Raw genomic sequence first — 26,975 nt, 5'->3', positions numbered from 1 at the left:
ACGCGTGGTGCTGTCTGCGTTGGTCCTGCTGTGCGTTCCGCAAGAGTTTTTGTGGCCTGACGTTGACGGGCGGCCGCGCCGCAGAGGGCGGTTGCGAGTGCAAAGCTCTGCAGCAGGGGGCAACGCAGTCGCGGGTCCACTCACGGGTGGTGTGCAGGCTAGAGCACCGCCACATTGCAGGAATTGCACTGGACTGTTGGCAGGTTCCGAGGGACCCAGGTCTGACACACGGAGCAGACGGTGCGGGGGACCAAGAGCTGGTGGTTTGTCCCCGCACTGAGATAGGAGCAGGAGGGTTGTGGGTCACTAGGGGAGTTGTGTTGCGCCTGAGGGCTCCTTACCGTTGAGGTATTGTTGGTGCCGGCAGTTTGAAGTGTAATTAATTTTTTTTTAATCTTCCTCCGCACGTGTGCAATTTTCTCTTTTACAGATTCAGCGCATTTGACATCTTGTTCCTTTGAGCATAGTTTTCCCCTTAGAATACGTTCAAATATAAGTGGATTATCTATTTTTAGGTGCTTTACTCCCAATCTGTATTAAAAAAGAGAGTTTACCAATACAAAATTTCTCTCACGAAATATGAGATTATAATATAATCGTAGATTATTAACACACTTTTCTAAATACAACCCTGTGTTGCCGATAATTAATTTTACGAATATAAAGAGAAACGTCAAATGGACACTAGCAAAGAAAACAGGTTTGTAGACATAATTCTAAACAAAATTTTGTTAAATATTAGTAATTATGCATTCATATAACAGAAAGAGGCGCGTGTCCACAAATGCTTCGCATGCGTATTGCTACGATAATTTCTTGAAACCTCAGTAAACGTCGTTTACCGATTTCCTCCACCTGTTTGTTATTAGCAGCCAACTGCGCAATTAAATAAGCTATTCCTTTTCCTTGTATTACTTCATATCGTTGGATTATTAAGCACACTTTATGGCAAGTTGGGCTATCTTGTTGGAACCAAACCAAATAAGGACCTATTATGTCGTCAGCATGTATGTATATTGCACATAAAATGACGAAGTGCTCTAGGAACTTCGCGAAGAGGTACCTTTTTCAACGTAAATTTCCACAATTTGGAACTGTTGTTCTGGCGTTAAGCGATTAATGATTATTTGGCAAACCCTACTGACCAGAAATGTCAACACAGTTTGCCATCGATAGTTCTCATGTAGCTAGAAAAACACCCGATATAAAATAGAAGATGCAATTTTTTCCATATATTTAAATAGTTGACATTTTCTTACAGTTTTTCTTGTTGCAGTTTACAGCTTTCGATGTTGCTCGGGGAGCTCCGAGAAGCCGTAGAGGTTCCGTTTGTGGTGCTAGGTGGGTAGTGCATTATGCGTAAAGGCCGTGGGGCTAAGTGCGCTTGATAGCGGGAGCAAAATGTGGTCACAAACTAATGGGACCACTCCCTATGTGTCCTAAGGTCTGAGTAGGCAGGGCTTAAGGTGGCACTACCCGTTGCACTGATTGCATCTAAGTGATGAGGAGTATGGGTGGAGCCGTTTTGCAAACGCAGCAGAAATAAATTTCGGGTGACGATAAAGGAGGGGTGAGGTTCAGCGCTCTAGACAGTCCTAGTTTACTGGGGCGTCAGCCCTTGGTCGGGGAAAACCCGAGTCATTCCGGTACTTAGAATCTGCTTAGTGCTTATTAGCGAGAAACACTGTGTATCCGATCTAGTGAAATACGTTGGTCACACAAGGAAACATTTCACGAGGTTAAAATGTTTTTCATTAATACTTTTGAGATTTCACTTGTGTCAAACGAATAGAAAAAGAAAGAAATATATATTAGTGATGAAAATAAATAAAAATCGCCAAATGCACATACTTACATATGCCGAATTCATCTATGCTTCCTCATATACTTTGTAGTTATTTTGAATTTTTGTACCACAAAATTTTGAAGTAGGCGAGTGAATACGAGTGTATGTACATTTACACCTACAGATGCATGTGGGCCTGTACATTTTATGGTCAACAAAGATTTCGTCATTGTTAATGTCATTTACTTCCTAGCCATGTCATGTTGCCTGACCGAACAATATATTACTATGCACCAACTGCATGTTTACTGCATTTTGTGGTCAATATGGCCAAGGGCAATTAAATGAAATTTACAGATGTGAATTTGTGAGTGTGCAATTATGTGGGTTAAGGCGTATTTGTAATTAAATGACATGCATTATATTTACGGCAGCCTCATTAATGATGACAAAATGATAATCCGTTTATTCAAGTACACATTTTTAGTATTTGCGGCCTGGGCAAAAGGTATCAGGCTTTTATTATATTGTACATCAGGTCAAATTATCTGAGTTTCTGTGCAAAAAAGAAAAAATCTAGTTTTGTTGTTGTTCCAAAATAAGTAAACTTGCATTTTATTTACGCAAAATACACCCGTGATGTAGAGATACAAGCACAACACTGAGCCAAAGTCATTTAATCGAATTTCGAGTGCGAACGCCGAGTTCAGTAGTGTTTGCTCAACTTTAAATGCGTGTCTCTCAAATTTTGTTTATAATATTCCGAAAGTATGAAATGGAAAACTCTGAAAAAAGTAAGTAAGTATACATACATATATACAGCTTATATTTGTGACGCTATATTTAAAAAAAGAACCGATTGTAAGCATACCCCTTAAAAACATTGACATGGGATCTCTTTAACATAAGTCATAAGGTTGTTTTTAAATGAGCTCACAGCGCTCCATGCCCCATTCTAAAACACCGTTATCTCGAAAGCTGGAGCCAATCTGACAAAACGGAAAACGCCGCTGAATTTGTTATGTAAGATCTACTATCAAAACGTTAACAAAAAAATTAGCTTAGCAATTAATTTTTCATAGAAAAAAAAAATGCTATGGAGGTTGAATTAGTTTTAAAGGTGACACACAGATGGCGCTATTTATCACTTTATCGCGTTGGCAATACTGAATATATATTCATGACAAAGCCTAATCCCTAGGCTTTGTTTATCAGTATTTGTCATTTCGCTGAAGTATAAACAACGCAGTGTTTTCGTGCTCCGAGTATGTCAACTTTCGTGCCGTCGAAACGCAATTTGCGGGAAGCTTTGCTTTTCTGCTTCAATTTGAAAAAAAATACAGCCCAAGCCCGTGAATTGCTGCAGGAGGCCTACCCAGACCATACTCCGTCGATTTCAACATGTGAGTACTGGTTTCGACGATTCAAAAGTGGTGATTTTCACACCGAAGACAAGGAGCGTCTTGGCCAGCCCAAAAAGTTCGAGGACGCGGAATTGGGGGAATTGGTAAACGAGGACTCGTGCCAAACCCAAGAAGAGCTTGCTGAATCATTGGGCGTTGATAAATCAACCGTTTGCAAGCGTCTAAAAGCGATGGGAATGATCCAAAAGCAAGGACATTGGGTCCCGTACGAGTTGAAGCTGCGCGACGTCGAACGGCGACTTTTTACGTGCGAATTGCTGATCGAGCGACAAAATCGGAAGGGTTTTTTGCATCGGGTGGTGACTGGCGACGAAAAATGGATCCACTACGATAACCCAAAACGCAAAAAATCATGGGGTTTGCCCGGCCACGCATCAACGTCGACGGCCAAGCAGAATATTCACGGCAAGAAAATCATGCTCTGCATTTGGTGGGATCAGGTCGGCGTCGTATATTTTGAGCTGCTCCAACCGGGCGAAACAATCACGGGGGATCGTTACCGACTGCAATTGATGCGTTTAAGCCGGGCATTGAAAGAAAAACGGCCGGAAACGGTAAAAAGGCACGACAAGGTTATTTTGCAACATGACAACGCTCGGCCGCATGTTGCTCAACCTGTCAAAAAATACCTTGGAACGCTTGGCTGGGAAGTGTTACCCCACTCGCCGTATAGTCCAGACATAGCTCCCTCCGATTATCATTTGTTCCGGCATATGAGTCTCGATTTGGCGGACCAGCGGTTCTCCTCGTACGAGGCTACCAAAATATGGGTTGAGTCATGGATAGCCAAGCAGCGGCCAGAATTTTGGAGAAACGGCATCTGGAAATTGCCCGAAAGATGGGCGAAAGTTGTAGCTAGCGATGGCCAATACTTCGAATAAAATATTTTGTACCGTTTTTTCACAATAAAGACCCAAATCTTCGAAAAAAACCTTTAAAACTAATTCAACCTCCCAAATTTTGTAAAAAATACTACATTTTTATATTATTAAGAATAAATGCAAGTCTGCAAGAGTCGGTTCGCAATTAAATTAATTAAATTGCCAACGATTTTCAACAACGCCTCAGTATTGTTGGAATACTGCGTCTTTCACCACTCACATTTTGTTCTTCGTAATATATATTTGCGTGCTTAGCAAATAAGTCTTCTCACTTTTCGTATCTTTAAAAAGATCTACATATCATCCTCAAATCCTAGCGAGGCTACAGGAGGAACTAGCTACTAATATTTTGAGTGGGGCGCAGGATTTTGGAAATACAGTGGAAACTCGATTCTTGCACGTAATGAAAACCGGGTGCAAGTTTCGAGGTTGTCGCAAGCACAGCGGTTTTTCTTTCCATACAAATCCAAATTGTTTGTTTACTGATAGCTTGGATTGCTATTATTTCTTATTTATTTTTATCATATTAATTAAATACACTTTAAAGCGTTAAGCTTCAGCAGCGTTATAACATCGTTCAAGCAAGCATTGTTTTGCTTTGCTCCATCCAAGCATATATTGAATGCTGATATTACCTCCTCCGATGTAATTTTATTCGTGTTTAGTATCACGTCGCTTGCTCTTTCACCGATTGTTCCGTCGTCTTCATTACAGTATTCTTCATTTAAAGCGGTGGGTTCCGAATGAGGGTCAACAATCCATTCCCGAAGCAATGACCTGAATATTGGAGACATCATCAACTATCTGTAATCGTAACTCCGAAAGAGGAATGACATCAACACAATCTCAGTAAGACGATTTTTCTAATAGTTTTTGAAACGATGCCTGAATTAAAGTTGCAGTAAAAGCATCCCATGCATTAGCTAAAAAACAGATTCCATTTTTCAGGTCGATATTTCGCAGTGACTCATCGATACTTTCTCCTCAAACAACAATGCGACCTAAGGGGTCCCGGCGGTCTAGAGCTCGAAAATTTTCAAGAATTTGTTTTAACAATAAAAAAAAAATGAAAAACGATATTTAAATTTTGTAGGCTTTTTACTTAACTTCTTTTACGTGCAAAAATGAACTTTTTTTTTAATTTTAATAATTTTTAAAATAGCGCTGAAGTTAACCCTCTCTTCTTCTAATTATTTGAAACACAAAAACCAAAAAAAAAATATTAATCAGTATGACTGTAGCTATGGCCCGTACTAGAAAAAAAAATTGACAAAATGGCGCGGATTTGAATTTGACACTCTCAAAATCGGGATTTTTTTTAGTTTTTAATCAAAAAAATACGAAATAATTGAAATAATAATATAATTCTTGTACGGGCGATAGCCATTGATATTTTGAATCAATTGGCGCGTACACCCTTTTTGGGTGTTTGGCCGAGCTCCTCCTCCTATTTGTGGCGTGAGTCTTGATGTTGTTCCACAAATGGAGGGACCTACAGTTTCAAGCCGACTCCGAACGGCAGATATTTTTATGAGGAGCATTTTAATGGCAGAAATACACTCGGAGGCTTACCATTGCCTGCTGAGGGGCGACCGCTATTAGAAAAATGTTTTTCTTAATTTTGGTGTTTCACCGAGATTCGAACCTACGTTCTCTCTATGAATTCCGAATGGTAGTCACGCACGTATCCATTCGGCTACGGCGGCCGCCATACTATTCGATTGAATAGTTTTTCGTCAGATTATTCGCTTGTATAGTTTTTGTTTTTCCTTTTTTGACAATACCAGACCGCAAAAAGTCGTTTCGAGAGAAATTAGTTTAAAGTTTGAGGAAAAGAACTTTCTCTACCGCTCTCTACCTAGTTAATGTGCTGTAGAAGCTGTAATATTGGGAATTTCCGCATGAAAATTTCACAGTATATTTTTAAGATACTATACTTTCTAAATATTGAAAAAACAAAAAAGTCGATTTTTTGAATTTTCTTTTTAGTTCAATTTAGTAATCCTTGTATCGTTTTCATCTATGAGCTGTATTAGAGCAGTACAGTTTGGAGGAAACTACATTACCGATATTTGGTTCCGGGTCGCCTTTAACACATTTTTGATTAAAAAAGGATTCTTTGTTTTGACAAAAAATGAACATACCTCTGGAACAAATGTTCTGTGAAACCATTCTTCAAAGCGAAGGTCATACAAGCACTTGTAATTCCTTTTTAGAAATCAAGTACATTAGCAGCATAAGTACAAACAAAGAACGTCACTTTCTCCTCACTGATCTTATGCCCCGGAGCAGAGGTCTCTTCGCACAAGGTCTGAGTGCACACAAGTTTTATCGGGTAAGAGCTTCCAAAGTAAGCCAGACTCATCAGCAGATAGCCAAACTGCTCTTTTGCCAAACTTAAATCCATAATTGGTTAAATTTGTCCAAAAATGGGTTGATGGAGTCACTTATATTTGATCATTTTTCTCCGCAAATTTTTAGTAATCGTATGCCATGTCTCTTTTTAAAGTTTACATCCCAACCATTGCCAGCGTGGAAACATCCAGGCTTTTCCTGGATTTTGGCATGTAATAATTTGGCTTTCTCTTTGAGGATATCACTTGAAATGAATAAGTTTTGGCGCCTTGATTTGGGAGCCAATTGAACAACGGTTTTTCAATTTTTGGAAACTCACAAATGTTAAGACTAGATTTAGATCGTGTAACAGACTTCCTTATGGACCGTTCAGGGTTTTAATACGAGTTATTGTTGCTCTAGCATTAACACCGATAACAATGTCAGCCTTGAAATCCAACGTATAATCTCTTTTGCCAAGAAGTGCTACTTTGGACTAAGTAGGCAACTGAGCAGTAAAGTCCTCGCTCGACGAACAAAACTAACACTCTACAAGACTCTCATCATGCCCGTCCTAACGTATGGCGCAGAAGCTTGGACAATGACAACATCCGATGAAGTGACGCTTGGAGTGTTCGAGAGAAAGATTCTGCGTAAGATTTTCGGACCTTTGCACGTTGGCAACGGCGAATATCGCAGACGATGGAACGATGAGCTGTAACATATGAGCTTTACGACGACATAGACATAGCGCAGCGAATAAAGATCTAGCGGCTATGTTGGCTGGGTCATGTCGTCCGAATGGATATAAACGCTCCGGCTCTGAAAGTATTCGATGCGGTACCAGCTGGTGGTAGCAGAGGAAGAGGAAGGCCTCCTCTGCGTTGGAAAGATCAGATGGAGAAGGACTTGGCTTCACTTAGTGTGTCCAATTGGCGCCGGTTAGCACGAGAAAGAAACGACTGGCGCGCTTTGTTAAACTCGGCCAAAATCGCGTAAGCGGTTATCGCGCCAATTAGAAGAAGAAGATTGGTGCTCTATGAACGTAAAAGTTTTTAGCTAACGCATTAATACATAGAAATTTCAGCATTTAATTCGTTCATAATTTTATTTTCTTGGAAGCAGCGTAATTTTATCTTTGCCATTATGAGAGTACACGATGCAAAAACTAGTGCAAAACTGTCATTACGTTAGCAATGAATTAGACGTTACTTTCCCTAAATTCATTCAGCTCATTCAATTCAAAAAACGTCATTACCAGAATGACATCGACGGTACTCCCTCGAGCTTTATTTTCAAAAATACATTTTAAAAAGGGCAAAAGAGAAAGACAAAACAAAAAATGTTGCAAGTATCGAGGTAAAAGTTTTCTTCTATCATAAGTACCGAGTACGCGTTAAAAATAATTGTGTCGCAAGTTTCGAGTATGTCCAAGAATCGAGTGTCTACTGTAATTCGTGTTAATTTGTTTTAATAATATAATAAAGTCATGACTTCGCCTTCCTTTAGGCTTCTCTCTTTGTTTTTGACGTGCACCGATGTATTGGATAAATTTCTTTCTAAATTGCAATTGTTTGTCGCAAACGCTATCCGGTTAACTTGCTGAAAATAGCGACATCCTGGTAAACATCCAGTCCATTCTTGCTTTGTGCTTTTATGATTCCAATATAAAAAGGAAAGTAGTGAGGTTTGATACCCAGCGCGTATAAATTAGATTATTGTATCAAACGGCGATCTTTAGCGGCTGGTAGTAAAAGCTTTTTTATTAATTGCTTAATGTGTTTGTAGAGAATAGAAGATTTAGGCTGGATGATGGATTAATGACAGAATAAACACTTAACGCGGCTCCAAATTCGTGGACAATCCCCCAATTTCGAAACACAAATTTGAAGATCTCTAAAATCAATCAAAAAAGCTCCGCAATTCTTATAAATTTTTATTATTGTTTTTTAAATTATTCGTATAAAAAGTTATATAGAATCGCAAAAAAAGTTTATACTTATACTCGTATACATAAATACATATATTTACAGTAAATAAAAATATCTAATAAATATTATAAATATATGGTTAAAAAAAATCATTTAACAGTTGCGTACGGCTTGGAAATTTCATTGTCATTATGCAATAGGCAGGGCCGCGTAAATGGTTGCGTTATATCGTTGATCCAAACATTGGCGACTGAAATAAACACAAAAGTTTATGAGGTTGAGGTTGCGTTTATAGATAAACATTATTACATTACTACTTATATATTCCTACTTATATATACAGAACAGTTATTAAGGGTGTCCTAATTGAACTTATCAAAAGTTCTTTATTTAAAATTTAATTTTGTTGCATTAATATTTTAAGACGCTTTACCAATTTTCCCCATTTCATTTCGATTCTTTGTTAGGGTTATGGTTTTTTACACTCTTATTTTATAGATTTAATCGAGACCTGCAAATCATCCCATGCCAAGAAATCGAGAATATCGCTGCTGGTGAATATACCATATAGTAGAAGATCACATGAAGTACCGAACGATGTTTGCCAAGCATAGCATGGCAACTATTTTATGTGATGGTAGATAATCTGTTGAAACATTCACTCACTCTTTCTTTCAGCGAAGAATTGTGTTACCCATGACTTCCAGGAACCTTTCAAGACTTACGTGTGCTAGACATTCGGATTAACCTTGACCTTATGGTCTAAAAACACAAAACGGAGAACTACTATCGGTCATTACTACATCCACCCAAATCATCACAAACGGAATTGGTTGACATTCGCGTTGTATAGATTCGTTACCATGGTGTTTTTCAAATTGTTGGGATCCAACACACCTTCTTTAACATGAGGTGATCGTGCAAAATCTTATTCCCAATAAATCAATCTCGCATTATGTGGCATGACGACCTTGTTCAATCATTTCGCTCAAATCATCGATATTTTCATTCAGAACTAATGGTTTTGGACGACCTTCCTGAAATTCGTCAGTGATTTTAGTATAATTATTGTAGTTCATCGATGCATTCTTGTGCTGTTACGTTCAGGACGTGAAATCGTGGAAAAGAATCATATGAAAATATTAACGGATTAATTTATTTTTTTCGGCGAGATGATATTTAAAGCCACTGCACATAACACCTTCTGAGTGCATTCATGGTAAAATAGGTATGTCAAACTTTCCAATGGAAACCGCAAATAGCGTCTGACAACAGCACTAAAAGTGTCCAAAGATGGAAGTATGTTGATATGTATATATCCGAGAGTGATAGATTTACAAGGTTTGCTCTTTAACTATGGTGAAAAAGAAAATTGTGAGGGGTACTTTAGGATGCCACGTCACAAGGGAGATTCTACATGATCATTTCGCATGTATTCACACACTCATCCAATCAGTCGATGTTTAGATAGGTACTATATTAATTAAATGGCATTGTGTTGATTTTTTCGTATATCATCAATACAATCTCAGTTTTTTTTTCTAAATCCCAATTGACTTCGGCCCATTAGCAGATTCTGTCGAATTCACCGAATAACGGTCTGTTATGGAGTAAAATTCTTTTCACCGTGGTAAATATCAACCTTCGTATTCTCATCAGAGAAATCAATGCCGGTCACGTTCGTGCTGATACAAGACACATCCTACTCATATGCGAAATTTACGTAATATACAATATTAATATAGAAGCAAACCAAACAGTACAACTACTACTTTTTCTTGTGAAATATTTATGAGCAACACAATAGGCACTGAATGAAATAGTTTGGATGGGAGTCTTACGAAAATCAGATGTTCAGGAAGCAGCTTTTTCGTTCCCTTCCTTAGCAAGACACTGGGTTGCTAACTCTAGAAACTTTGAGTAAAAGTGTAGAAAAAACCTTTCGTTTTCAAAATGGTGTTTAAGCAACAACTCGTTCAGGGATTTGTATTGGTATGCACGCCATGGAATGCATCCGGTTTAATTCAGGACATCATGGAGAATTTTTATGGGGCAATACGTGCAAATAGTCTACTTTTTGACAATTTAATTTCGTTCCTCGCCGGCTTGTAAAATTCAATTGTGATCTCATCGCTGAAGGCCGGCGGGCCAATTAGATGCCCTAAATTCAGTAGTTTTCGCGAAGCGTTGTAGGATGAGAAAAAAAACAATTAGCCAAATGAAGTTTTGGGGATAGTTTAATATATATTTGAACTAAAAAAAAAAATTTGTACAATCTCCAACAATATATTGTAAGCCGAGTTATCAATAGATTCCCAGAGCGCCTGTATCCAACTTCTGTACAAGATACAACTTGCAATTTTCATCTGAAAACAAAAAAAAAAGGTTATTAATTTTGATGTAATTATCTTCGATGTGAACTAAGAAAATTGGGAGAAACACGTAAAATTCGAATTTTTGGGGAAGGTAGAAAAAAAAGTGGTTTTTCAAGGAAAAAAAAACTCTTCAACTGGGTAAAAAAGTCGCTTAAAAAAAGTTTTTGGATGTTTTTTTAGTTCACATAGAAGATAATTACATCAAAATTAATAATCTTTTTTTTTTTTGTTTTCAGATGAAAATTGCAAGTTGTATCTTGTACAGAAGTTGGATACAGGCGCTCTGGGAATCTATTGATAACTCGGCTTACAATATATTGTTGGAGATTGTACAAAATTTTTTGTTTTTAGTTCAAATATATATTAAACTATCCCCAAAACTTCATTTGGCTAATTGTTTTTTTTCTCATCCTACAACGATTCGCGAAAACTACTGAATTTAGGACATCTAATTGGCCCGCCGGCCTGAAGGATACATTTCATGAATGCAATAAATCAATTGTTGTGCTTGAGAAAATGGATGCTGGGAAGGTGAACAGTTTGCAAATATAATAATCTTTGTTCTCACAGTTTGTCGTAATTAAGGAGTAAAACCGGTTAAGGATATAATGCTGAGTATGTTCGACATTCTCTTAAGTGGCAGCCGAATGGTAGAGATTTTTTTTTTTTTAAATTGTCACAAAATGTGAATGTTAAACAGAGTAACAATAACTTTGCCTGGGTCAACACCCTAATATCCGGAAAGGATGGGATGCATTTGACGGAACTTTCATTGATAAGTATAATCAATTTCTGAGCAGGTTTAATACTATTTTTCGCATATTTCTAAATAAGGAAATTTATTAACATTGATGTGTTCGGTACTTTACCAGTCAGCTTTAGTTTCGCGTTGAAATGGAGTGCTATTACAATGTAGAGAATACAAAGGAGGCGCCATTCCAGTAGCGCTACTATGTTCTTGGTGAATTAGACAGATTCTGCTGTCTTGAGAGATGTCAGCACACAAGAGAAACAAACCATTGTGTGGAAACTGTTTGCTAATCAATCAGGGAATATTTTGATTTTTAAATTAAACCAAATAATAAACATGAAGTCCCACGTGTTAAATAGTGAAAGCAAGAATGATAATAATAACGCCTACAAATTCATTTTATTACTTTGCTTTCCACGTATTTTCCTCGTGTATTTTTCCTCTTCCTTTCATTTGTACTTTTTTCGGGCCTACGTCATGGCTGGGATGGCACGATTTTGAATTCTATCTTGGTGTTACTGGTTTTGTCCGAAATTATAATATCCACGCTCAATTTTTATTTCTAAACATTTCTTTTGATTCAGTCCTTCCTACAGCATTTTTACAATAGGTAAGCCAAATCTATGGCAAAAGGGCCTCTATTTTAACAAGCCGTAATATTTTTGCGGCGGTCGCCGTAGCCGAATGAGATGGTGCCTGACTATCATGCAGAAGTGCGTAGGTTCGAATCTCCCTGCATGAAACACCAAAATGGTAGAAAAAGTTTTTTCTAAGCGCAGTCGCCCTTTGGCAGGCAATGGTAAACCTCCGAGTGTATTTCTGCCATGAAAAAGCTTCTCATAAAAAATATCTGCCGTTTGGAGTCAGTTTAAAACTGTAGGTCCCTTCGGTTGTGGAACAAAATCAAGATACACACCACAAATAGGAGGAGGAGCTCGACTAAGTACCCTAAAAGGGCGCCAACATATATGTACATATAATATTTTTGTGTAAAATTAAATTTATAATAGTAACGAAATTTTTCTGCAGATGCACACCTTCAGGGAAGATATCCGTAAGTTTCGTTCTATTTCAAGAGCTACACTACAAAAACATTCATCGATGAATTAGATTCTTCGTTCCCATTACAGTTAATATTACTGTCATGCTATGCTATGTAAACGTAAGAGATTGTAAAATCAAATCATTACTTCTAAATAAACTGAAACTAAATGAATTATAAATGAAGTTAATGAATTTGTACTAATTTCTTAGGTAACTAATATAATTTTCGACACTAAGTACCTGGCAGCCTGACACAAAATAACATTAGCTGGCTTTATAATTATGTTTTATGAAAATTTAAACCAATCCCAGTGGCCCTTATTTATACTCACTCCATTTGGATCCTTTCAATACCGGACAGGCTGCATGTTTAGTACGATAATCTCCATCCAGCGACCGATGCAAATTGTACCAGAAAAGTACGTTGCCCGTTTTGGGCTTGATGGCGGTATTCAAGTATGGAAAGGCAGTAGCGCCACCTTGTTCCACCTCCGAGAGCTATGCGAGTTGCAAAGAAATTGGTTTCAAAACTAACATACACAGGAGTTTGGAATTCATACACACTCACATAAAAAATAGCGGTGGCTATGCGGTTACCCAATCCCTCTTGCATGTATTCAGAGTCCTAAAAGTGCGGAAAACCAAACAAACGAACAAATAACTTAACGCCATGCACTACAATATGCCGCAATGTTACAACGTCCCTACGGTGCCACAATCTACACTTACCAAATAGAAGTCCCAATGTGGTTCATAGTGCCCGCCCAGTCCGTAATTGGCTACCTGCAATTTTTCACAGCGCGTCACATCGAGGCCGGTGATATCGTGCAAATCACGCAACATATCCAACATGTAAGTGTGCTCCTGATAGCCTAACCAAGCGTTCTTGCTGATGCGGAAGTCAGTGGCCTTTGACATAGTGACTACATCGCGTACCGTGGAACGTTGCATGTGTGGTGTGGCCATGTGTTTGATGGTAGCAATCTTTGTGTCGCTGATAAAATCGTGAAATGTCAACACCAATGGATCCAAGCTATGTTCCTCCATTTTGAAAGGAGCTATAAGGCGATAAGGATGATTATTGCTTTCATAGCGGCAACGGAGTGGACGTAATTGCGCTGGAGAGGGTGTAATTTCACCGCGACAAACTTTTTTGTACGTTTCAAATTCCTCGGTTTGCTAGGCGATAAGAGAGGAATGACGAAAAGCGATTCAGTTCGTGTGCTAAATGTTAATTTTTAATCTATTCAAAGGGCTTCGGCTTACATGATAGTAAGAGGGGTTTGTGGTTAGAGACGGTTTCCTTTCGCCGACTGGACTGAGTATGGTTTTTCTGACATACGAGGCGGTTTCGCGGGTGGGATCAAGTCTCAGGATATCATCAGAGAGTTTAAGTGCTGTCTCCAAGTCACCTGTTACGAAATAATCGATAAATAAAAGTAACAGAAAAAGATGAATACTTAAGCTTTTAATTTAATTTAATTTTTTCAGATTAAGAAAATAGCTCGACAGCTCACCTAAATTAAGTAGACTTTTCGCCACATCCTCCACATATTCGAAAGTGTGTGGATGTTTGTAATATGGCTCACGGCTTAGGCGTTGCATGGATTCTTTCAACCATAATTTTGTGTGGTTGTACTCCTCTAAATAGAATAATTGTTTGCCCAAAACAAAACAGTCCTGCCAAGTCATGCTGGTTCTGGAAAAAAAATTAGGGTATGTTAAATAAACTATGAAAAAGAGATTTTTTAGGAAACGTACCAAGATTTCAGGGCAGGGAAGGATAAGAAATCTCTCCTAATATGCACCTAGCATTTAGTTTAGGGTCTTTCTAAAGACGCGCCTAGATATTGTTTTCAAATAAAATATATAAAAATTTAGACTATTTCCTGTTTAATTATTTTTGTTCAAAATACGGCTCTAAACAAATCATTTAAATGTCCACCATGCGGACGTCTACAGGTAAAAACCGACAAACAGTCGATTCATGAATGCCTAATTGTTGAAAACGTCAATGTTTCGCTGTGGAAGGTTGTTCAGCAACACTTTGCGCTACTCCACCAATATTCTCAACAGAACGTCCAGTTTTTTGCCTGGTAGTCCTTTTCTAGCCTCAACAGAACTTGTTTCTTGAAATTTATTCACCAACCTTTGAATTGTCGACTCATTCGGACGATTATTTTTGCAATATGTTTTTCTTAAGGATCAGTCATTTTTATAATAAATTTCAATAATTAATCGCATAAAATTGTATATCTGCCTACTTGACATAAGAAAAGTTACCGTCTGGGTGTCAGTTTTGAAAGACCCTTTACAAGTAAATTACCTAAAAACTCTAAACTGTGACATCACACTATTTTCAGTTTTCTAGTCTTTAAACAAATAAAGGGGCTTGTCTATTACTTATGTACTATCTGCCGTTCCACTTACCCATATTTGACGCCATTTAAGAAGCCTCCAGCTATTTGTTCCGTATCCAGATGATACGTTTCTTGTAGACGCGCCAGAGCAGCTGCCGAGGCTTCAAAATCGTCTTGGCTGGGGAAACTTAGGGTTTCTCGGTACTCAGCCATTTGTCGCAGGAATGCTATTAGATTTAGATTTGGAGTGAATTTAATTACATGTAAACAAGGAATTAAAATATTAAGCTTTCTCCACTCACTTTTTGCCGCATCATCAGCTTGCACCCGCTCCTCATATATCGTCCAGTCGTTGGTGAGGCGTTTCATCAGTCGATAAACATTTACTGGGTTGGTCAAATAATTTTCAGTATTACGCGCTGCCTGTGCATACTCCATTTCAATACGATGCAACTCACTAAAAAATCATTTAAAGAAAGAGGAGATATTTTATAGTAGTTTTTTTTACATCTATTAAATGGTTACACTAATGTTTTTGGAGAAATCGATTTCGATCAAAAAATAATTTAGGGAATAATATTCACTGGCTCCTATTGGGAGAAGAGCTTTTAAAACTCTAAGTGTGCAAATAGCTTCATATTTATAAGTAAACTATAAAATGTTGCTGCACATACTGACCAAACATGACACCTAATAAGGCCGTTTTGTGATTGAATGTAGATTTTTTGCCTTTGTAAACAAATCACTCTTTTTTCGAAAAAACAAAAAAATTGTTTATTCGTGAATACATCCTGGAAATCCAAGTCATATGCAGGTTTTGTTGTTACGAAATTGATGAAAACCACTTATTGTATTATACCGCGCGACAGTAAAACCTATCCGGTAATGCTGCATACTTGGTTTTTCATTTTGTCATCAATTCATGCAGATTGGCGGCGGCAACTCTGGATGAATGTGCTGGTGCGTTATCGTGGTGAAACAGCACCTTTTTTTTCGCCAAATGTGGTCGTGTCAGTAATCGTTCCTCATTCTAAAAAATCCATGAGGATGACGCCGTTCGCATCTCAAACAATTTTCGCTATGACCTTTCCGGCTGATACCTGTAGGACTGTCTTCGTCTTCTTTGTATTCATCAACGGTGACAACTCGCCGTAAAAATTCCTTCGGATCCTGCATAAATTGCTCCAAATACTGCTTCGAAGTTAACACCCACAACCGTTTGTTGTCCACCTTTAGCAATCGCGGCACCCATCGGGCCGACAATTTTTTCATCGGTAACTTACAATGTAAAATATTAATTGCCATTCCGGTCGACACACCTATGGCCTCTGTTACTTCGCGCACTTTTGTTAATCGATCAGCGGGAATCACGTCGTGGACTTTTTAAATGACTTCGGCGGTAATCACATCTGCCGGGCGTCCTGGTCGATTCTCATCAAAAAACGGATGTTCGTCTATTTTGAAATATTTAACTGTGGTCACAGATGGCGAAGCGTTCCCATAGACAGCATCCAACTTTGTTTTTATCTCCTCGCATTTTTTCCCATCCAAAAACAAAAAGAGAATTACTGAACAACACTGCTATTTTTCCAGTGCTGACGATGCTAACATCAACTTCCCATCAAACACGGATACTTATTGAACCGCCCTCGTATGAAAATTGAGTAATTCGATTGGTTTTTATATCCCTATTTCTTCGGATTAATAAATAAGCATCCACTCAAAACGCCATTTCATTTATGTGCAGCTGAAGACTCCTTTTCTCCTTACTTTCATGACTTTTTGAATCCAGTTGTTAAAAAGTTCCAATAAAATCAACCGAAAAAGTGTATTGCTTTCTTCGAACTCTGGGAAGGTAATTTTTATCTACTAACTAACTAACTCGATCAGCACGTAGTATTTACAGTATTTAATGGAAGCGTGTCCGGCAAAATTGAAATTTAGAGTTCGGTTATAAAGGGTGGTTAAATTTCAAGGGCCGATGTTGAATGTGAACCACACTAAACGTCAACGACACCGTTGGATTTCTTTCCCGGTGTTATTTGAAAGAAAAGGTGTACGTCGATAAGCCAGCAACAATTCAAGAGCTAAAGGATGAGATAATTCGGCACATTAGCGGCATAGAACGTCAATTATGCCTCAGAGTCATCGAAAATTTGGACAATCGCGGCGGCCATTTGGCCAATATTTTGTTCCATACGTAACTGAACTATACCAATATTATCATAATAAAGCGAAATGATAATAATTTCCTAAAAAAATTGTATTTTATTCAAAACCAATACCGGCCCTTAAAACTTAACCACCCTTTACAAAAAATGTATTATAAATGCTGCTAAATAGGCGTATCGTTTTTGCAATATATGTTGTGAAATTTGTTAGTTTTGAAAAAAATTTAGAAAGCTTACGTTGTTTTTACAAAATAAGTTCCACGTATGAAAAACGATTTGAAGGATGCAGCAAAATATTTGAAGAAGTTGAAGGCAACGGTATTACGAAGTTAAAAACCTTGACGACTTCCCCAGACGAGGCTATGAAAAAAATTATAGAAAGATGAGAAGATTGTTGATTTGCTTGTGACAAAGCCGAACGTGAGGCTGAAGCAGTTTTAAATAAAAATCACGTTAATATATCCAAAGACACGATTCGAGGTCGTTTATGTGCAGACTCAATTCCGGAGCACATTGAAAAAACTTGGGCCACGGCAAATTCAGAACACATTTGGGCAAACGTAATATTCACGAATGAATCTTCCTTTTAGGTGAATAGTTGCATATGCAACTCCTGGTGTTCTACTAATAATAGACAACTTCAACGAACTGCTAAGCATCCAGTTGAGGTTCATATTTGGGGTTGCTTCTTCGAAAAATGATTTTGTCGTTTGTTTCTTTTTACAACCAATTAGAATGCAAGTTAGATTATTTAAATTTACATTACCGCATTGAAAGCATTATTACCGTGAGCTGCGAAGATGTTTGGAAAAAGTAATCAACCATGAAGTTTATAAGAAGACAATGATCCTAAGCATCGAAGCCGAAGGTGTGTAGGTCCTGAAGTTGGATTGGTCCTCACAGTCCCCTGATGCAAACCTTATTGAAAGGGATTACGAAATATTTAAGCAAAAACTCAAAGAAAAACAAGTATGTACGGTCACACAATTATCAAGGCAAATTCGGTTGATTTGTAGCCGATTACCTCCACAACCTGCGCAGAAATTCTTTCAGAATTAGATTTTCCTTTAACAAAATTTAAGTACTAGCTTTGCTTTTATTGTCTGCAATTTTTAATTAGTTACAATGTAATTTTTAATTTTAACCACTTAGTCTGAATGAAAACCGTTAGGTTTTCTAGATTAAGTAAATAAGTGAAATAATATATGACAGCTGTTATTCACTATTAGGCTTCAAGAGCATTTATTTTTGAGTAGAACTAACTGTTAATACCAACTTGCGGAGGGTTTAAATTGAAATTAATTTCCATTTCACAGAGAGCGTTACATTTTTTTCTTTATTCTCTAATAACTACTTTTTTTTCTTAATCTTCCTTTTATTTTCCTACTTTCAAAGCCTCATCTTATTATTATTGTTAAGTTATATATATTGGATTCATTTGTTAATGAATGGGTGTAAAAATTTAGATTAAGAAACTTTCATGCTCAAATCATTCTAGTTGTATATAATAATGTTGAAGTACTCTGTACAACTGATATAAATATATAAAATGAAATATATTTTAATAGAAAAGGAAAACATAACATTAATGCCATGATTGCCACGGAAAGCCACCCCAGGTACTAATTCTATTATGATTAAAATAAATTATATCTGTTTCATACCTTTGTTTAACAAATACAGAATCAACTTATTATCGACTATGATTATGCGCCATTGAAATTTGTTATTAGGTTAGTTAAGAAGTCCACCCAATTATTTATACCAATTATACCCCTAATCCAGTAATGTATTACAGCCTAGTTCACATTGGGGTAACTTGTGGGAGTTTATCGGAATAGAGATGGATAAGCCCACATGAGTATAAGCGATATATATTTTATTTATGTATGTATGTATGTCTGCCCGTTCATTTATCCAACTCTCTGTGCAACGAATAAGGTACAAAAAATGGAAGTAACACCACCCGCTTTAAAGGAAACGTGTGTATCTTCATAAAACTCTGCCAATGGGGTTTCTGCTTCACCTAATCAAAATGCAATTCATCTAATTAAGCTCCGAAGCCAATGAAGTAGCGAACTTAGACATTTCATTACTTGTTTTTATTACTCTGTGCTAACATTGCCCCACACGATGATATAAAAAAAACATTCTAACAAAGATTTTTTCATCATCAATTTGCCAATATACTGATCAATTAAATCCAGTGTTTTTCAAACTTTTCATCATATAGCAAAGCTCTGAACTTTGGCTCTTTATACCAACTTGAACTTTAAAATTGCGGTCAGCTGTTTCGTTTTTGTTTTATACCAACTTCTTATCAATTAACATAAACCATAAACTTGATTGTCATTGTCGCAACGCACTCACGAACATATTTTTTCATACTCCTACATTCTACCCCTGTGTTAACAAGATAGGCGTTTAATCACTTACAAACGTGCCGACGGTCAGGTCATTAAAAATTCATATTTAACTATTCAACGTAATAATTTGAAGCTTAGCGTCAGCTTTACCGGTTTGAAGAAGTCTTAATTTGAAATTTAAACATTTTCTGTTTGCTTTTTTGTTTCATATCTGCTTTATTATGAAGATGGCCAGCCGGTCTATAGTTTTATCATGATCAATGCGAATTTTCTGAATATCAAATGAGCGTAAAGTGAAAGGGCTTAGATTAGAGAATTATGTGGTCCAAAAAAAAAAACAATTTTCCTAATTTACTAATAGTGAGTGAAATTAGTAGGCCGCAATTTTTAATCCTCCTTTTGTTTATATTCATATTTTATTTATTAAAAAAATACTACACTAGGTTTTTTAGATACCTCTATTTTGTATTCTTACTGAGGAGGCATAGAGCATCATTAGCATGTTTTCGTAGTCCAATCTGATTTCAGGAAGATGGGATTTTGCCAATTTCGCTTTCATTTGTCAGCAGTCTCAATTTATGATTTCTCTCCATTTTCTGTTGATGTAACATCGGAAATGTGCTGCAGTGGGTATCGTGGAGAGACAGTTGTAATTTAGTCTAGGCTGATTTTGCCTGATATACACAATATACAGAATATGTTCATCATAGGTAGCTAAGCCATCTAGTTGTTTCCATCATCTTGTTTCCAAACATCCGATTTATTTATGGGCGTGTTTAAGTGCTCTTATTTAGAGATCATCCGAACTTTTATTTCGGCTTAGGCTACGTTTGGTTTCGCCCAAAGTTGACCGAATTTTCCACAAATACTTTTTTACTCTCTTTGTTCATATTAAAAAAGTAGCTTTAGAATACAAAGCGCAGGTATTAAGTTCGCGATCTAAGATATTTAATGAATGTTAAGTATGGTTTTACATTTCTATTTTTCAATGTAATTTCCATCAAAGGAAATATACTCTTCTGCTATGAATATTTATAATGCCTCAAAATTCTTTAGATTTCTCTTTAATATGGTTTTCTATTCCCGACTTCATCTCAATGTCGTTCCCGTAATTCCTGTTTTAAATATGAAAAGGCCACTGGGAGCCAGGTTCGGATACTAGGGTGGGTTACCACTTTCTGATTGTAGTTCGTTTCCACTATGAATTTCTCTTACTAGGCTTCGGTTCATAATGACGAATCTAGGTTTCATCAATGTCCACAATAAGGTTTCAAATTTCGTTCAAATTACTCTTGGGCAACTTACTTATTTAAAACTTCGGTGCTCGGTGAGCTCTACCCAATGCGATCTAATTTTTTTCATGTGCAAGTATTGACGTAAAATTACTTGTATGCTAATTGTGGTTCTTTTGCTGTCTGCCACAATTTAAATATCTTCTTATAAATAAATATTTTAAGTCTAGAAATGTTTCTTAGGCTACAGCCAATTATCGAATACCTTAACACATTGAGTACCATGGGGATTTGACGAAAATATTCAACGGATCCCAAGCAGGTCCATTATTAGAAAGTGATGTGAAAGTAATATATATTGATTCCCGATCGGCTTTGATTGAAATTTGATTTTGAAAATTCAAAATAAAGAATTTTATAAGAGCTTTTATAGTATATGAATGACAAAACCGGAAAACCGAAAAAGAAACAAAACATTTCATGTTATATAGCACGAATGTACTCGATAAATTCTAATGTGAAGCATCCCCTGTCCATGCTTCGTACCACGTGGCATGCCTTGAAATATTAGGTGCCGTAAAAAATGGTGCGACAAGGCATTGTGTGTTAAAAATAATAAACACCAATATAAATTTAAGGCATATGAGTATCTTATGGCAAAATTAAAGGGAACGCCCAGTTTGTGAAGCGTGGGAATCGAATGGCGATTTCGTTTCTTCCAAATAATGTTTCCCTCTACTCTTTCCGTTTTCGATTCCGAAATAAGTGTAGCCCGGTAAAAAAGTTCTCTTCTCGATTTTTAAAATACCACACTCAACAATGGCAAACTTTCTTCCTTGAGAAGCTTTGTCAGGAAAGTTGGTTGCCCTGAAAATTAGGTGACTACTGAATAATAATATGTAAGAAATATGTACAAAGATAGATACAAACTCGCAGTCTCTTGTGCTCTTTCCTGAGTGGGCAAAGACCATGCCTTTCTGCGGGGTTGAGTGAATCATTAAACAATTTTCACACCGTAGTATGTGAATGGTAACATTTTTTCGTAGACATAAAAATACCCTAACTAACCCGAAAATACTTCCAAGTCCATTGCGAGAGAAAATAATGAAAAACGACAATAACGAAAAAACGACAAATGAAAAAATTTCAAGGGAAGCACATTGAATGTTTGCCCTCCATATTTAAAAGGGTATTATTATGTATATTTTTCAGTATGAGGGCAGTTTGATCCTAATATTAGAGTGTTATGAGTTCGTAGGTTTGATAACACGAATGAGCCTGCCAGGCTGTGTCAAATGCTTTAACAAAATCGGATAGTCAGAATGACAGACACACTAACTTCGATGGGCTGATGGATCCCATATCACGTAGTTGCAACAGTGCTACAATAATCTCCTGGAAACTCATATATTAGAATTACATTTAGCTCACGCCGCCGTAGCCAAATGGGTTGGTGCGGGGCTACTATTCGGTAGTGTCTGGGCTTGCAACCCGACGAGGCAACGAAATACCAAAAAATTTAGAAAAAGATTTTCTATTTCCTAAATGTTAAAGAGTGGGTGAGTAAATTTATTAAACTTATTAGAGCATCATTTGGGCTTAGATGGCTTTGCCAATATCACCATTCTATGGATAAAAGTTAGGGTAGCTTTTACTCCTAAACCAGGGAAAAATAATTATGCTAATATATTACAATATATATATACTACAGATTTTCAGAACAATTAGCTTGAGATCTTTCTTACTGAACGGTCTACTATACTTGTCCTAACCATTATTATTTCGCACCCCTACTATATTTTTTGTTGACGGTGCAAGGATTTTTTTTAGAAAAAAAATTCACGCATGTGCTTTGTATGGAAGAAAACGTCTTTGTGAAGAAAACTACGGTATTTTGAAGTCAATTAAAATTTGTACACTGTTATGCTAAAATTCAATGCGCTATAAAACTGCATATTAGAAAAGTTCTAAAAATGATGTCTAAAAAGTTTAAAGCTTTTATGAAAACCGTACAAAATTTGAAATTTTGCTTTATATGATTTTTGTTGTAGTACGAATTATATTGTATTTGTTGTAAAAAAAATTGGTGTGTTTATAATTTTGTAGCGGGGTGTAAATGAGAAGAAAACCTGAAGGAACGAGTTTTAGTGGTTAGGGCAAACAGAACGCATGGCGTAAAAGTTTACTAAGTCAAACATGTTATGGGACAGACCATGCAGTACTAAGATGATGGCGATGTGTCGATTTCTGGCTAGAGAAAGAAAGATTCTGAGCCGTTTACAAACTGTGCGCTATATCGACATTTTTTCCGTTTGAGATTTCAATAATCAATGCAGTGGTATGGAAAATTGAGACGAGGTGGGGCAGATACAAGATAAGAGTACACATTAATAGCCGGTCTGCTCTAAAGGCATTAAAAACGCATGTAACTTCTAAACAAATATTCACAATTGTATGTTCTATCTAAATTCCCTTGAGAAAATAATCTAACTTGGAAATTTGCAAAATGTGGATATTTACACAGGACTCACACGACTGCCAAAAGGCTATACCAATGATTAGTGAATAGTGACTGCTGCTTGAATACCGTCTTATAGACCCATATTGCAGCTTATCTATATACAAACGTCCAGCTCAAAACTCAAAATACCCCTGACAAAAATCCATTGTAGCCCACTGTGCGACATATTATTTTCTTAGCATAAACTTTCGATTACGTTTGAAAACCGGAAAAACGCGCATAATATTAAAAACATAGAAATAATAGTTAAGAAGTGATAAATATTAAACAAATATTAACACATTTTATATACAAGTTATATATATATATACAAATGCTTCTTTTAATAACACTACGTAGCTTTAGAATTGACTATTTCCATGAGCTCTTAACGAACTTGCCAAACTTGATGTTATACATACAATATTTTATAGAACTAAGTATTTTTCATAAAACTTGATTAATCAGGATAATAAATTAGCGAGTATTTATTGGCCAGGCACACACATATTGTCACGTACTCATGCACACATTTTCGCCAATATGCAAACGATAAAAATTTGCAAACGCTTACCTTTCAAGTGTCTGTAATTGATGCTTGCTCGCTCGCACATACTCCCGGAAGCTTTGCAATAAATATTCCTCAGTTCTTAGTAGATTTTCCATGCCGGAAATAGATGAAAAGTAATCTATTTGTGCATAACAACTGGAGAGGAGACAGGTAGCGACGATAAACAGATAAGGTTGAATTTTCCATTTAATTTTTGACATTTTGTGTAGTCGATTGAAGGGGTCAAATGGGAGATGAGTTTTTTTTTTAATTTTTTTAATTGAAGTATTTTGCCACTATGGATTTTTTTATTTATATGTTTTATTTATAATAATTATAATAATACAAATAATTACTATATTATAAATTAAAAATTTTTTTAAGATACAATTTTTCTGTTTTCTGCACTTTCTTTATTTTTGGACAATTTTCTTTTTTAGAATTCCCTTAATAAATCACATTTATGTATAAAATTTGCAGCCTCAGCTATTTTTATTTTTTATCACTTTTTCACTTGGTTCACTACAATTCCTAGTGAATTTGACGCTTGTGTGCGCGCGCTACTCCGGTCGTGTCTCAGTTTTTGCTATTCTGGCTACTCAATTTGTACGAACTTGACAGTGTCGCGTTAGAAACACAACTAGCCTATTGATGTTGAGATTTTAGCAAGGCCTTAGACGCGCTTCACTAGCGCCGCGTATTTTTTCAACATCTTCATTTTATTTGCTTAGTTCTCCTACACATTAGCAAAGATATTCATATGTGCATCATAAGCTGCTCTTGTGATAGAAATCAAATGGTATAGCGGTTAATTAGAATAAAATTATTCTATGATGTTCGCAATAGCTCTTATTTCGGATTTAACCCGTCAGTAGCCGACACAGCTTCACCACACACTTGAATTACATTTCAAGTATCGCGTCGAGCAACTACAAGAAGTGAACTAATTACACAAACTTAAGATAACTCTTACGCTCCTATTTTGTATGTATTTACTTATAGCACTTAGGCATCTACTGGGTCAATGTCGTAACTTGATACAAATGTGTGATGAAAGCAGCTTTTTGGCTTGTGGTGCATTCGCATGGATTTCCGCGTCGCCTTTGTATCAGCTTATTACTAGCTTTTAATATTTATTTAGTACAGCAAATGAGTAATATATTTACTTGTACATTTTCTTTGGGTTTCACGCCAATCACAACGTACATACCTATACATAAAGGGTATTTCAACAGACGCGTCTAAATGTTCCTTTAAAATGAAACACTTAGAAATTACGATTCTTTCAGGTTTCACTATTTTTATTTAAATTGTGGCTCTTAACAATCATATGCTAAAAATGGCAACATTTAAATATCTACCATGAGCAAAATCCGTCGAGATTTCGATGTGGAAGGTTATTCAGAAACATTTTGCGCTACAGCAGCAATATTCTTAGCAGAACGTGCAGTTTTTAGTCTGACAGAGCCAGTTTCTTGAATTTTTTTCAAAAACCTCTGAATTTTCGTCATATTCGGATGATTATTTCCATAAAAAGAAATAAGGAAGTTTGCATTATTTGCTCTTAAAGATCGCCCCTTTCCATAATAAGTGTTAATAGTTTTAACGAGTTACTCGATCATGCAAAACTGTAAGTTTGTCTACTTGAAAAATATCAAAGATGGCATAAAAAGCTGCCGTTTAGGAATTACTCTTTACTGACATCTTGGCTTCATTTTTGGAAGACCCTTTACATACATATGCACTTACAGGGTCCGGCTCTCGAAGTGAAACCAACTTCAGACTGCTCGCGCTGCTGATGCCCGTGCATCACTAGTTGGCTAAATGACAGCCCAGAGTACTGTTCATAAGTGCGTGGAAGCATTTTGCTGAGAGTAAACGCGAAAGAAGAAAATCAGTAATGGATTTCAAAAGTAATGGTGTGATTGCATTATATTTGGCTGGAAACTCAGAACTAGCGATAGTTCCTGAGCTCGAGCACTTTAAGCCAAATACAATTTTTTTTATCATACCATTAATCGTTATAATGATACTGGTAGCATCCCAAAACGTCATGGAGGTGGGCATCAAAAGACTGCAACGTCATGTGAAATGGTTCAAAAAGTGAAGAAGCGACTTGAGCGAAATCCCCGACGAAGTGCCAATCAAATGGCGAAAGAACTGAAAATATCTGCCCGTAACATCCACCGCATACTGAAAAATGATCTCAAAGTCAAGCCTTACAAGATCCAAAAGGCGCATGATCTCACACCAAAACAGCCACAAGTCAGACTTGAGAGAGCAAAGGAGTTGCTCCTTTTGGCTGAATGCAGGCAATTTCCCAACATTGTGTTGTCTGATGAGAAAAGTTTTCAAATTGAGCTTACGAATTGCTCAAAACTATAGGGTCTATTTGACTGACCGTTCAAACGAGAATTTGAATAATCGATTGGCCACTAGGAGCCAGCACCCACCACAGGTAATGGTTTGGGCCGCCTGGGAAAGTATTCTGGAAGTTGCCTTCCAGCTGTGGGCAAACAAACATTTCGGTGGCAGACCATGGACGTTTCAACAGGACTTACCGAGGACTTACCATTTCACAAAGCTCGAGCGAACGAAGAATGGCTAAAAAACAACGTTCCGAACTTCATAACGTCCACTGAATGGCTCTCAAATTCACCAGACGCGAATCCGATGGATTATTCTCTTTGGGTCATTTTGGAAAGCAAGACTCGAACTAAAAAATTCCTCAGTCTCGAGGCGCTGAAAACAGCCATTGACTGCGAGTGGGACGAAATACCTGCAAGCCACATTCGGGCAGCTTGCGATTCGTTTCTGGGCAGTCTCAAGGCCATAGTTAAGGCAAACATCGAACAAAAGTAAATTGATTTTTAATTTTGTATTATTTTCACACATTTATTACCTTGAATTGAGCAAAAGTAGTTTTGCAAACTAAATGTATAGCCTTTTTAATTGGTTACACTTCGAGTGCCGGACCCTGTATATATGTTTACAAATCCGATAGTGTTCCGCTGCAGTTGTTCTTGATAAGAGTGTATGGAAATTGGTGAAAAAAGAAATGCAAAGAGATATTTCAATTCTGTAAATTATGAGCTTTTAATTAAATGTCAACTGCAATTCAAAGCGTTAAATAGCAATGCAATCAGCAGTGAAAGGGTTATCGAACGAGAAGCGGCGCGCGTGTACCCAATTTTTTATGTACACTTGAATGCAAAGGGTGCTCCCAGATTATTTTTAAGAAGTAAAACAATGTATATAACTTGAACATTG

General features: G+C 36.9%; 1 protein-coding gene across 1 annotated transcript; it reads right to left on the bottom strand.

The window, feature by feature from the left end:
• Positions 1 to 8,388: 8,388 nt before the first annotated feature.
• Positions 8,389 to 24,789, bottom strand: LOC128871997 (prolyl 4-hydroxylase subunit alpha-1). Its single transcript, XM_054114243.1, has 9 exons — positions 23,730 to 24,789; positions 15,189 to 15,343; positions 14,957 to 15,113; positions 14,044 to 14,225; positions 13,793 to 13,938; positions 13,256 to 13,705; positions 13,095 to 13,151; positions 12,859 to 13,024; positions 8,389 to 8,606 (listed from the first exon to the last, which is right to left on the bottom strand). Exons 1-9 carry the CDS (start codon positions 23,924 to 23,926, stop codon positions 8,506 to 8,508), a joined length of 1,611 nt encoding a protein of 536 aa, XP_053970218.1. The 5' UTR covers positions 23,927 to 24,789; the 3' UTR covers positions 8,389 to 8,505.
• Positions 24,790 to 26,975: the final 2,186 nt, after the last annotated feature.

This window comes from Anastrepha ludens, chromosome 2 (genome assembly GCF_028408465.1).
Source record: "Anastrepha ludens isolate Willacy chromosome 2, idAnaLude1.1, whole genome shotgun sequence".
In the NCBI taxonomy this organism is placed as follows: Eukaryota; Metazoa; Arthropoda; class Insecta; order Diptera; family Tephritidae; genus Anastrepha; species Anastrepha ludens.
Note: the sequence above shows the minus strand (reverse complement) of the source record. Positions and strands in the feature narration are given on the sequence as shown.

Excerpts from the sequence above, each read along its gene's own strand:
- LOC128871997 (XM_054114243.1), bottom strand. The coding sequence starts at position 23,926 with ATGTCAAAAATTAAATGGAAAATTCAACCTTATCTGTTTATCGTCGCT. Across the intron at positions 14,226-14,956 it reads TTAAATGGCGTCAAATATGG|AACCAGCATGACTTGGCAGG; the intron begins GTAAGTGGAACG and ends TTTTTTTTCCAG. Across the intron at positions 13,152-13,255 it reads CACATTGGGACTTCTATTTG|GACTCTGAATACATGCAAGA; the intron begins GTAAGTGTAGAT and ends CCGCACTTTTAG.